Below are 12069 nucleotides of genomic sequence, written 5' to 3'. Positions count from 1 at the left end.
CCTGGTTTAGGTCGGTGTCCTGGTATATAGGATGATGCTATGTTAGTGACCGGTTAGGTTGGTATCCTGGTTAGGATGTTGCTATGCCTTATGATCTGCTAGATCGATTTGTTTGTCTATGGACTGTTATGTGATTACCTATTATATGTGCACATGGTTATTTGCTTGTGGTTGGGTTGAGGCGATCCTGTTTTGTGCTGAAGGCCAATATACCTTATGAGCGGTCCGGTAAGACTGTAGGCCCACGTGGCGGACCAGTCATGCCGAAGGCTCGGGATAGATTCAAACAGACTGTAGGCCCGACAGGGCGGTCCAGTCAGGCCGATGGACCGGTATGCATGTTGATTGGTTGATTATTACTGATATGGTATTGTCAGTGTGGTATTGGTATTTTGGGGGTAGCTCACTAAGCCCTCGGGCTTACAGTTTTCGGTTTATTGTTTCAGGTACTTCAGGAGGTCATGGAAAGGCGAAGGCGTGACCGTACCGCTCCTCATCCTTATGTTATGATTTTTGGGACACTCTGATGGTAAATGATTTGAAAACATTTAGTAAACAATACTATTTGGTTTTTTTATTTATGATTTAAAAAGTTTGAATTTGGCGTAAAATCTATGGTTGTTACACTATTAAGGACTTAATCCATTAAGTCCATCAATATATTAGGTCAATCATACAGTGTCGTCGGACTTAATTCATAATTCCAATCTAATGGTCCAAAATGCGGGTCCCAGTAAGTCCAAATTAAAATCTACAAGATTAGGGTTTTCTAGACCCTAATTAGGGTTTCCAACCCAAAACACGCCAATTAGGCCCAAAAGCTAAGTTTTAGGCTGGTTAGGATTTCACCAAGTCAGGCACCACCCACTGCCATCTCGGGCAATGGTGGTCGACGGCGGCTCACGGCGCCAACCACCACCTCATGATGGTGGTGGCGATCTTCTTCACTTTTGACTAAGAAAATTGATACAACATTTATCAATAAAACACACACACTCACACACCATACTACACACACACATCCACCTCTACACAGTGGCTGGTAGTGGCAGCAAACGGTGGCAGCCACCACCTCATGGTGGTGGCAGAGGCAGACTGGCAGTGGGTTTTTCCGGTAAAATAACTCGCATACTACACCACAAATACCAAAAACAACCAAAATACTCGAACATGCTCATATTCAGCCACCTCTCAAGAGGCTGTCGTCACCGGAATAGACGGAAACAGTGGCCAAAAACACCTGATGATGAGGATGATGCGTGATAGAAAGGTTCTTGTTGTTTTAAATGATCTGGATTGTATAGACCACCTTGAGGCGTTAGCCGGTGAATCTAATTGGTTTAAGACAGGTAGTAGAATTATCATTACAACAAAGATGGGCAAGTTCTTGTAGCACAGCACACTGAGTGGAGTTCATTTGTGATGTCTCTCTGTTATCGGATGAGGAATCATTTTGCCTCTTCCATCGGTATGGATTTGGGAGTGAGGTTCCATCTCCAAGGTATGAAGACCTATCAAGAGAAGTTGTATGCTATGCTCCTGGACTTCCCTTAACGATCAAAGTTTTAGGTTCTTCTCTTTGTCGTAAAAATGAGCTTGAATGGATAGATGCCCTAGAACAACTAAAAACGATTCCGTTAACAGAGACTTTGAAAAAAATTGGAATTAAGCTATATCAGTCTCGACGAAGATTACAATGAAATATTCTTAGATACTGCATGCAACCTGAAAGGTTGGGAGAAAGACAATGCAATCAGAGCTCTTGTAAGTTGTGGATTTCATGCTAGAATTGGTGTATGAGTTCTTGAGCAAAAATCTCTCATAACTATTATTTGTAATTCTTACGGTGACGAGTGGGTGGGCATGCATGATCATGTTGTGGAAATGGGTAGGAATATTGTTCGTCGCTCAAACCCCGATAAGCCTCATAAACATATCTGATTGTGGAAAATCGATGAAATTGAAGATATACTGGCTAATGATTTGGTAAGGATCAAGTTTGCTTATATGTTGTGAAAAACTAACACATCTATAGTTAATGTGACACAATCATGGCGACTTCTTTTGGATTGCAGGGGACTAAAGAAACAAGATGTATGCTATTCCACACTAACACATTCAATCATCATATTTTTATAAAACGTCTGAGAAAGATGAATGAACTTAGATTTCTTTCCGTCTGTGGATATTGTTCCAGTGACTTGGAGTTCAGTATAGTCAGCCCAGACTTCCCAAATGCTTTACGATATATGCGTTGGAGCGGTTAGCCTTTTAGGTCTTTACCCACAAGATTTCAAGCAAATAATCTTGTTGCACTGGAGATGGATGGCAGCAGAATGGTACAACTTTGGGAAGGGGGACAAAGAAAGGTAAAATTATGATTGATTGATTGTTTTACATGATTCATTATAATGATATACATACATTGTTTTGTTATTACACTATATTCATTTTTCTTTTTTGCTTATTTTAGGTCCTTAACAAGCTCAGATTCCTTGACCTCAGTCATTCAATGATGAGTACCTTTGACCTTGGGCTTACTCCAAATCTCGAGACCTTGACTCTTCAAGAATGTAATGATTTGCTAGAAATCCACATGACTGCTGGATGTTTAAAGCTCACATCTGTCGACCTTGAAGGTTCAAGGTTGAGGACCATTGACCTTGGGTTTGCTCCAAATCTTGAACGGTTGATTCTTGTTGAATGCAACAATTTGGAAAACTTCACTTTCCCGATAAATGCCTGAATCTCAGATGCTTACTAGTTACTAATTCAAAGTTGAGGACCCTTGACATTGGGCTGACTCCGAATATCGAGAAGTTAGATTTTCAATAGTCTTATTGTTTGGAAGAACTTCACATGGACAATGAATGTCAAAAGCTCGCTGAACTCAAAATTAGCTATTCAAATTTGAGAACCCTTGACCTTGGGATGACTCCAAATCTCATGAAGTTAGATCTCAAAGAATGTCGTAAATTGGTAGAACTTCAAACTCGCATTGAATGTCTAAAAAAGCTTGTCCACGTAGACTTAAGTGGTTGTTTGAGGTTTAGATCTTTCAAGTTTCAAATAAAGAGCTGTAGTTCTCGTAGTGTGGATGAATCACTTGAGATTGGTCCTTTCGCTGAATTACATCTGCATGTACAGTCTCTAGAAAGATGTCGACTTCACCCTGACAATAAGTTGCCAACTTTTGGGTTTGACTGTGTTTATAAAGAAGATCGACCCTTATTGACTAGAAATCTTGAGATGCTTATTTCTCTAGGTATGTGTGCTTGCACAAACTTTGAGATGTTTTCACGAAGCATTTTTGGTTTAAGACAATTAATAAAACTTGAACATGAAGACAATTTTCTAGAGGAAATCAAGGACCTTGACCAATTAGAATCTCTCGAGGAGCTAATTTTGTTTTCTACAAATATAAACTATCTTCCACATAGCATTTATATGTGGAAACATCTGAAATCCCTCAAACTTACATCGTGTTGGCTTCTTGAGAAGTTACCCGAGATTCTTGATACTTCAGAAAGTGAGAAATCATAGAAATCGCCCTCCTCTGTATCTCCCCACTCTCCTATCTATAAATCAGAAATATAACTAGAGTCTAGACACTAGAACCGAGATAAGAATCATAATTCATAAGCTAAGAAATTAATAAATTAGATTAATTAGGTCAACAGAAAGATTACAAAGGAGAGTAGAATGATGTGATTTCTCATATTACTAATCCTGATTTATATTGAGATTTGAGATTTGTTACCGTTGCTATGAAATCTCCAAGCGTCTGATTAAGGGTGAAGAATGGCGTGATCAATCAGAGCAACGGATCAAGATTTCACTTTTCACGCTTTTGAGAATCGTGCTGAACCGCTGATCCCCCTGATGGCTTGGTAGAAGAACGGTATCACGTTAGAGACGACAATATTATATGCATCAAAGTTTGGGCCATAACTGGACTCCATTTTGCTTCCTTAGGCCATGGTTCGACTCTCCTATGGGCCGGCCCGGATTTATATGTATTTTTTTTTTCCTTTTTTTTTTCTGTTCAACTAAACCTACAGTCCTTTTTTGACCAAACAAGTGCCTGCCCATCCATTCCAAAGTTTTCCCAAACAAACACATCACGTTGACTTTTACAACTAAGATACGGAGAGTTACTCAGATTCATCTCATTCAAGTATCCAACAGGGAACACAGATTTCATCTTTTCGGATCCTTCTATCATATCTTCAATGCCAATGGCGTCTTCTTCAACTTCATCCGTTCACAAGAGCTTTAAGTATGATGTATTTTTGAGTTTCAGGGGCGAAGATACTCGTACCAACTTCGTTGATCATCTTTATCATGCTCTCCAGCAGAAAAGCATTCATACTTACAAGGACGATGAGAGAATCAAAAAAGGTAAAAAGATTACTGATGAGCTGATTGGATCGATTGAAGATTCAAAATTTTACATCATTGTTTTCTCCAAGAACTATGCTTCTTCATCTTGGTGCTTGGACGAGCTTGCGAAGATAATGGAGTGCCATAGGACGACAGTGCATACTGCGTACCCTGTCTTCTATGATGTGGAACCCTCCGAGGTCAGAAAACAAAGTGGGGCGGTTGGAGAAGCATTTGCCAAGTACGAAATGGAAGAGGCTGCTGGGAAATGGAGAGTGGCTCTGAAAGAAGCTGCGGATCTTGCTGGGTGGGAGTTGAAGAAGACTGCTGATGGGTAATTCCTTAATTAGATCTATTCAATATTCTTGTATTTTGTTTAAATCTGATCTATAGCGTATAACCTTGATGTAAATGGCCCCAGCATGGGATCTTAGGTTGTCTAATTTTTTTTACCTCGGTTTGAGTCTTGTCCAAAGAATAACCATAAAATATGATTATACAACTACGTTTTATTTTTTTAATAGAGGATTGTATTATAGATCTGAAAGCAACCGGTCATGTGGGGTTTTAAATAGGCTAACTGAATCGTTTTTTATACAGACATGAAGCTAAATTCATCCAAAAAATAGTGGAAGAGCTTTCACTAGAATTACGTTCCATCAGTTTCAACATTGACGAAAAGTTAGTAGGAATGGAGACCCGGATCAAAGATCTTGTATCATCTATAGGAATTGGTTGTGATGATGTCCAAATGATTGGGATCAAAGGAATGGGAGGTGGCGGAAAGACAACTTTAGCAAGAGCTGTTTTTGATCACATATCCTTTCAGTTTGAAGGTAAAAGCTTTGTTGAAAATGTCAGGGAAAATGCTTCTTTCTCTGGTTTAAAGTCTTTGCAAAAGCAAGTCCTTTCAGACGTCTTAAATGAAGATATACGTGTAAGTAGTACTTCTGACGGAAAGTACTTGATGAAGAGGAGGCTGCGCGATAAAAAGGTTCTTGTTGTTCTAGATGATGTTGATCATATAGACCAGCTTGAGGCGTTAGCCGGTGAGCTTAATTGGTTCAAGCCGGGAAGTAGAATTATCATCACAACAAGAGACGAGCAAGTCCTACTAGCACACAGGGTGGAGCCCATTCGTGATGTCAATTTGTTATCGGATAACGAAGCAATTTGCCTTTTCAATATGTATGCTTTTGGGAGAGAGATTCCAATTCAAAAGTATGAAAATCTATCAAGACTAGTTGTATGTTATGCTGCTGGTCTTCCCTTAACGATCAGAGTTTTGGGTTCATTTCTTTGTGGTAAAAATGAGCTTGAATGGATAGATGCCCTAGAACGACTAAAAACATTTCCATTAACAGAGACTCTTAAAAAATTGGAACTAAGCTATATCGCTCTAGAGGAGGATTACAAAGAAATGTTTCTAGATGTTGCATGCATCATGAAGGGATGGCGGAAAGATGATGCAATCAAAGCGCTTGAATGTTGTGGGTTTCATGCTAGAAATGGATTAAGAGTTCTTGAGCAAAAATCTCTCATAACTAGTTATTATGATATTTTCGATAAATACAAGTATGTGGGCATGCATGACCATCTTGAAGAAATGGGCAGAAATATTGTTCGTCGCTCGCACCCGGATAAACCTCACAAACATACCCGATTGTGGATTTACGAAGAAATTAAAAATGTATTGGCTAATGATTTGGTAAGGATTGATTTTTATTAGTAAGTTTGGAAAAACTAACACATTTTCATTTGTTACAACAAGATTTATCGTGACTTCTTTTGAATTACAGGGTACTAAAGCGACAAGGTGCATACGACTAGACACTCAAAATGGCAATCAGAAATTTGATATAAAAGGTCTTGGAAAGATGAACAGACTTAGATTCCTTTCCGTGGGAGCTACTCATCATGTCTATTGGGACTATAGTTTTGGCCCTGTTCCATATCGGTATTGGGATTGTAATAAAATCAACCCAGAATTTCCAAATGCTTTACGATATCTGCATATGACCGGTTACCCTTTTAGGTCTTTACCCATAACATTTCAAGCAAGTAACCTTGTTGCACTTGAGATGGCTGGCAGTAAAATCATACAACTTTGGGAAGGGGGAGAAAGGAAGGTAGAATTATGGTTGATTGATTGTTGTGCATGAATGGTTATATTGATTTCTTTGTTGTTACACCAACACTCATCTTGCTCTTTTCTAATCTTAGGTTCTTAACAAGCTCAGATTCCTTGACCTTAATTGTTCAATGTTGAGTACCCTTGACCTCGGGCTTACTCCAAATCTCGAGAAGTTGAATCTTGGAGAATGTTCCAATTTGGTAGAACTTCATATGCCCATTGAATGCTTAAATCTCATATACGTCGACCTCAGAGGTTCAAAGTTGATCAGGACCCTTGACCTTAGGCTGGCCCCAAATCTGGAAGAGTTGATTCTTAGCTTTTGCAACAATTTGGAAAAACTTCAGATGCCCGATAGATGCCTAAATCTCCAATCATTGCTACTCTCAAATTCAAAGTTGATGACCCTTGACATTGGACAGACTCCAAATCTCAGGAATCTAGATCTTAAACAAAATTATTACCTGGAAGAACTTGACATGGCAGATGAATGTCAAATGCTCTCCAACCTCAACGTTAGTTATTCAAAGTTGAGAACCCTTGACCTTAGACTGACTCCAAATCTCGAGAGGTTAGATCTTGACAGATGTTATGATTTGGTAGAACTTTGCCTTCCCATTGGTGATCTGAAAAAGCTTGTCCACTTACACTTTAGTACTTGGGGGTTTGGATATTTTTCATTTAAGGTAGAAGATTATACTTCTTGTAGGGTTGATGAATCACTTGAGGTTGGTCCTTTAGCTGTGTTAGATCTGACTGTGAAGTCCCTAAAAAGCTGCCCACTTCATCCCGAAAATAGCTTTCCAAAGTTTCAGTTTAGTTCTTATTATAGAGAAGATCGACCCTTATTCACCAGAAATCTTGAGATGCTTATTTCTCTAGGTATGTGTGCTTGCACAAACCTTGAGACGTTTTCAAGAAGTATTTGTGGGTTACAACGTTTAAGAAAGCTTAAAATAGAAGGCAGTATTCTAGAGGTGCCCAAGGACCTATATATGTTAGAATGTCTCGAGGAGCTAGTTTTATCGTACACAGAGATTAAGCATCTTCCAGATAGCATTTGTATGTTGAAACATCTGAAATCTCTCAAAATTATTTCGTGTTTGCATCTTCAAAAGTTACCAGAGGATCTTGGCCAATTAGAATGTTTGGAGAAGCTACATTTGTCAAATGCAGATATTGAACGTCTTCCGGATAGCATATGTATGTTGAAACATCTAAAATCTCTCAAAGTTATTTCGTGTTTGGGTCTTCAAAAATTACCAGCGGATCTTGGCCAATTAGAATGTTTAGAGAATCTAGATTTATCAGATACAAATATTGAACGTCTTCCGGATAGCATTTGTATGTTGAGACATTTGGAATCTCTCCAACTTTATGATTGTTGGTTGCTTGAGAGGTTACCTGAGGACCTTGGCTGTACAGAATGTTTAAAAGAGTTGAGTATAGAAGGTACAAGAATAAGTCATCTTCCGCAAAGCATTCTTTTATTGAAAGGTCTGTGTATAGTTGGGTCGAGAGAGCTTCTTGAGTTGTGTGGGTTTACATCCAAGATACAAACTTCAAAAGACTATGATACATCCTGCTACGTAGTGGTGGGATGATTTTGAGAAGCTTGGAAAAAAGCCAATCCAAAAAGGAACTATTGTAATAGGTAATCTCTCTGTTATCCATATATAATCTAATTTTTCTTTGAGTTTTAAATTTGATACGACACTGGTTGATATATCAGCAAAAAGTCAACAGTTCCATTAAAAAAAATACAACTACTATTACATACAAGAAGAACCCGTAGAATATGTGATTCATGATCTGTCCTAAATGTGGAGCCTTATCCGAGTTCTAAAAAACCAGCCATGACATTTATTTTTCAATTTTCATGCATATCACAGAGTATTATTGTTAAATGTTTGGGTTTCATGAAATTAATTTGGTGTTTGTATCGGCATTGTACTTATTATCTGATGCCATTTGCCTATTTTATTATGGTTTCAGGGTTGTGGCAGAGCATAATTCTGAGCAACCTCTGCTCATAATTTCGTCTCTACATAGGTCTTCCTCTTGAGGTATAACTAAACTTTATTTCATCATTCCCATGGATTTCTATTAATAAATAATTGTTTCAGGATCTTGAGTTTGCACAATTTCATCCAACTGGAGTTGGGTTACTGAAGGTCAGTGTATTATTTCTTCATTTAATGTGGTTCATCTTAGTTTCATTCTCTTGTCTTGATCTTTTTCTCACAAACACTTGAATTCAATGGTTTTGCAGATAAGAGATGCTGAGAAATGGATGAAACACAAACTTGGGTAAATTTCTCTGTCTCATTTATATACAAGCACATGTTGTATATATGAATGGGGTTAAATGCATGAAATAACAACATACTTTCGTTTGTTTGTTTATCATAGCATCCTACTTTCATTTCTTCCTGTTAAAGCAATTTCACTTCTTTGATGGGGTAGCTTTGTTAAAGACTTAAAGTATAATGTTCTAATAAGAAAAAACTGAAACTTTAAATTACTATGCTATAATTGGGTAGATTTTTCATAGTATAATGCTCTAATGAGAAAAAGTTAAAAGTACAATGCCATGGTTGGGTAGATTTGGAGTACCATGCTATAATTCGGTAGATTTTTCAGAGGATAATGTTCTATTACATAAATACATGAAAGTATGTTGCTATTTCTTTCTTTGAATCTGATTTAAATGTAAGTATGTATGTGCATCGTTTTCTAGATATCAAAACAATTTGGAAATGGTTGATCCTTCTGTCATCCAGAATATAATATGTGCAGATACTAGGAGAACTAGAAGGTCTGACTTGACTACAGATCGGTTTACATGAATACTTTTAATGATGAGGTCGAGACTTTCCCACCAAAGGCTCGTGTATACTAACATCCTCTCACATGGATCGAATCTGTTGTTTGCCTCAAAAGGCTAACCATCATCACCAATTATTCTTGTACTTTCTTTTTTTAGTCTTGTAGCATAATGCTTTGTATTTGGAATTATGATTTAAGCTAATTGCTTTGAGTTATTATGCATCAACCCAAACTGTAATCTGGTTAACAATAAGATTGTAGTTAAGAATCAGGTCATATGTGTCTTGACTGCAACCTTTATTGTATTATGAAAACGGTTTTGGTAATACTTACATCTTTAGAGGTTCCAGGTTAAAAGTTGCTATATAATCAGTACAAAATTGTAAATATGTTGTTATTATAGGTAAAAGTTAAGAGACATTCATATTGGTAAAAAAGGTAAGTTAAATTGTTATCTCTCGCAATTTTGCCTAAATTATAACAAAAAGATTTTTTTCCCTCCAAGATAATTTGTAATCCATTCATTTTCTTTAAAAGTGTTAAATTCCTTTTGGGAAAATTGTGTAGTGTTGCTTATAAAATTTAGTTACATTAGTATTTTAATTAGAATTCTACTTTTGTGTCTAGTGCATGATTATATGGTATCATAAAATAGCATCTCGTTTACGTGATGTGATGATAAATGTTGGGAAAATGGGCAGGAGTGGTCAACTGGGTATGTTACTGTTCATGGTAAAGCTCACCAGTGTTTCCTGAAATTATGTATAATAAGAACAAACAGGAATTTTGAAGGTTTATATAACAGGGTAATCTATGATAATACAGACCTTAACATGTTCCTTTATAGATTGCATTATAAGTCCAAAACTGTTTTTCCTTCCTGCTAGAAAACGGTTCATCCACACCGTTGTGTCAATGTATCTGGGATCTTTGAAGGTTTCAGCTGATAAGATGATTGGAGAAAGTGATTTTTTTCTTTGATTAGCTTTAACATACAATACAAAATCCTTTTTCTATGCTTTTTTATTCTATTAATCATCATCCTCCTGTTTATTTTTACATAATAGGTCTCAACGCCACAATCACGAGTCAAGCTTTAAAAACGGTTATATATTGTATGTATCATACGATGCTTCTCAAATAGTTGTGTCTGTTGCAGTTATATATTCTCTTACACCTATACAACACGACATATTAATTAGTCTATCAATCCAATGATTCATTATTTATGTATCTTAGCACGAGAGGCCTTAAGGAAGGGAGAAGGATCACTACACAAGTCTTGTTTTTTTCAAAGAATGTAGAAGAGGGAGATATGGAGTTAAAAAGTATAGGAAAGTATGGTGATTGGATTACCAACACTTCATTCCATCATTTAGGAACATTAAACTCAAGCATGTACAAAATTTCTTCCAAGGAATTATGTGACAAATCGAAATCCCACTATACAAAACTTTCAGAAAACAAAACTGCATAACAGTAAGACGACAGTAATCATAATCCATCAATAGAAAGTAGCAAAAAAATCATCTAAAGCAAATCAAAGTCTTGAATCAAAGGGTGATGATGCCTAGCTACAACTCTGCACAAAATGAAACATACACCCAGGATCAATCTTGACGCCCAAAGTACAAGTCTTGAGAGAATGAAGAATGAAAGAATGACGAACCTGATTAGCTGGAGAGACACAATCAAACTTCATACATCATACTTGAATTGCAAAAGAGGAAGTAGAATGTAGAGCCGTATGATGGTGCTATGGTAGGACGAGGTTGCGGTGGGTGTTGCCGGTGGATTAAATTTTGGGGGTCGGTTTGAATTGTGGGGTCTGGAGGGTCAGGGGATCCGATAAGGGGTTTTTGACACCGTAACACATCAATGTTTAGTCAATTTGCAAATTTAGTCACTAAAGTTTTTTGTGCTCAATTGATTCTTAATGTTAGTAATATCGGCTAATTAAAGGAATGGGATAAAATGTTACTGGTTTAGGGGTCACTGCTGACGTGTATTAGCTTATGTGGACAACCATTTGACCATGTCATCTTATAACGTGGAAACCTTCCTTAATTGAACCTTATATTGAACCATCGACGATACATTATTACCCCAAATTAGGTCATTGTCTCTCTTCCGATACTCTACACTCAATCGATCTAACCAGAGCAATGTCTGCCTCCTCCAGTCGATCGATCGATCAACCTCCTACGTGTCGGAAACCTTCATGATGAAGAACCCTGTCCACCTTGCAATTGTCAAGATTCAATAAGCGTGGAAAGGACTGCCTGGCCCGACGATAATGTAGCTCACAGGTTTTGGAACTGCAAAAACTCTTTGGTGAGTATTCCTTTTGTTTACTTACACCGTATTTGTTATTTTCAGCTGGGAGTGTACACATTTTCATTAATCGCAACCCTAGCCCTAATTATGGTTTTCCCTTTTAATAAGTCATCTGAAGGTCCAAAATGCAAGTTTTTTATGTGGAAAGATAAAGAAATGGAGGAGGGTTACTACAAAGAACAGCTTCGTAAGATGAGGTTTGAGCTGAAAGGAAAGAAGACTTCAGTGAAGTTTCAAAGGTTCAAAACAAGTTGGTTAAGCTGCATCAAGCTATGGAAGCAGATAAGTAAGTGTTTGAGACACAGTTGATGGAGTTGATGAAGCAAAACAGACTGTTGAAGTGTGGGATCTTTGTTATGGTCATTGTAGTCATTGCCATGTGGTTA

General features: G+C 37.4%; 1 protein-coding gene across 1 annotated transcript; it reads left to right on the top strand.

The window, feature by feature from the left end:
• Positions 1-4014: 4014 nt before the first annotated feature.
• LOC111910571 (disease resistance protein RUN1) lies at positions 4015-9697 on the top strand. The gene is made up of 8 exons (XM_023906404.3): positions 4015-4717; positions 4984-6091; positions 6183-6512; positions 6607-8171; positions 8513-8583; positions 8644-8691; positions 8790-8827; positions 9317-9697. Exons 1-4 carry the CDS (start codon positions 4233-4235, stop codon positions 8119-8121), a joined length of 3438 nt encoding a protein of 1145 aa, XP_023762172.1. The 5' UTR covers positions 4015-4232; the 3' UTR covers positions 8122-8171; positions 8513-8583; positions 8644-8691; positions 8790-8827; positions 9317-9697.
• The last annotated feature ends 2372 nt before the right edge of the window (positions 9698-12069 follow it).

This window comes from Lactuca sativa, chromosome 4 (genome assembly GCF_002870075.4).
Source record: "Lactuca sativa cultivar Salinas chromosome 4, Lsat_Salinas_v11, whole genome shotgun sequence".
Taxonomy (NCBI): Eukaryota; Viridiplantae; Streptophyta; class Magnoliopsida; order Asterales; family Asteraceae; genus Lactuca; species Lactuca sativa.
Note: the sequence above shows the minus strand (reverse complement) of the source record. Positions and strands in the feature narration are given on the sequence as shown.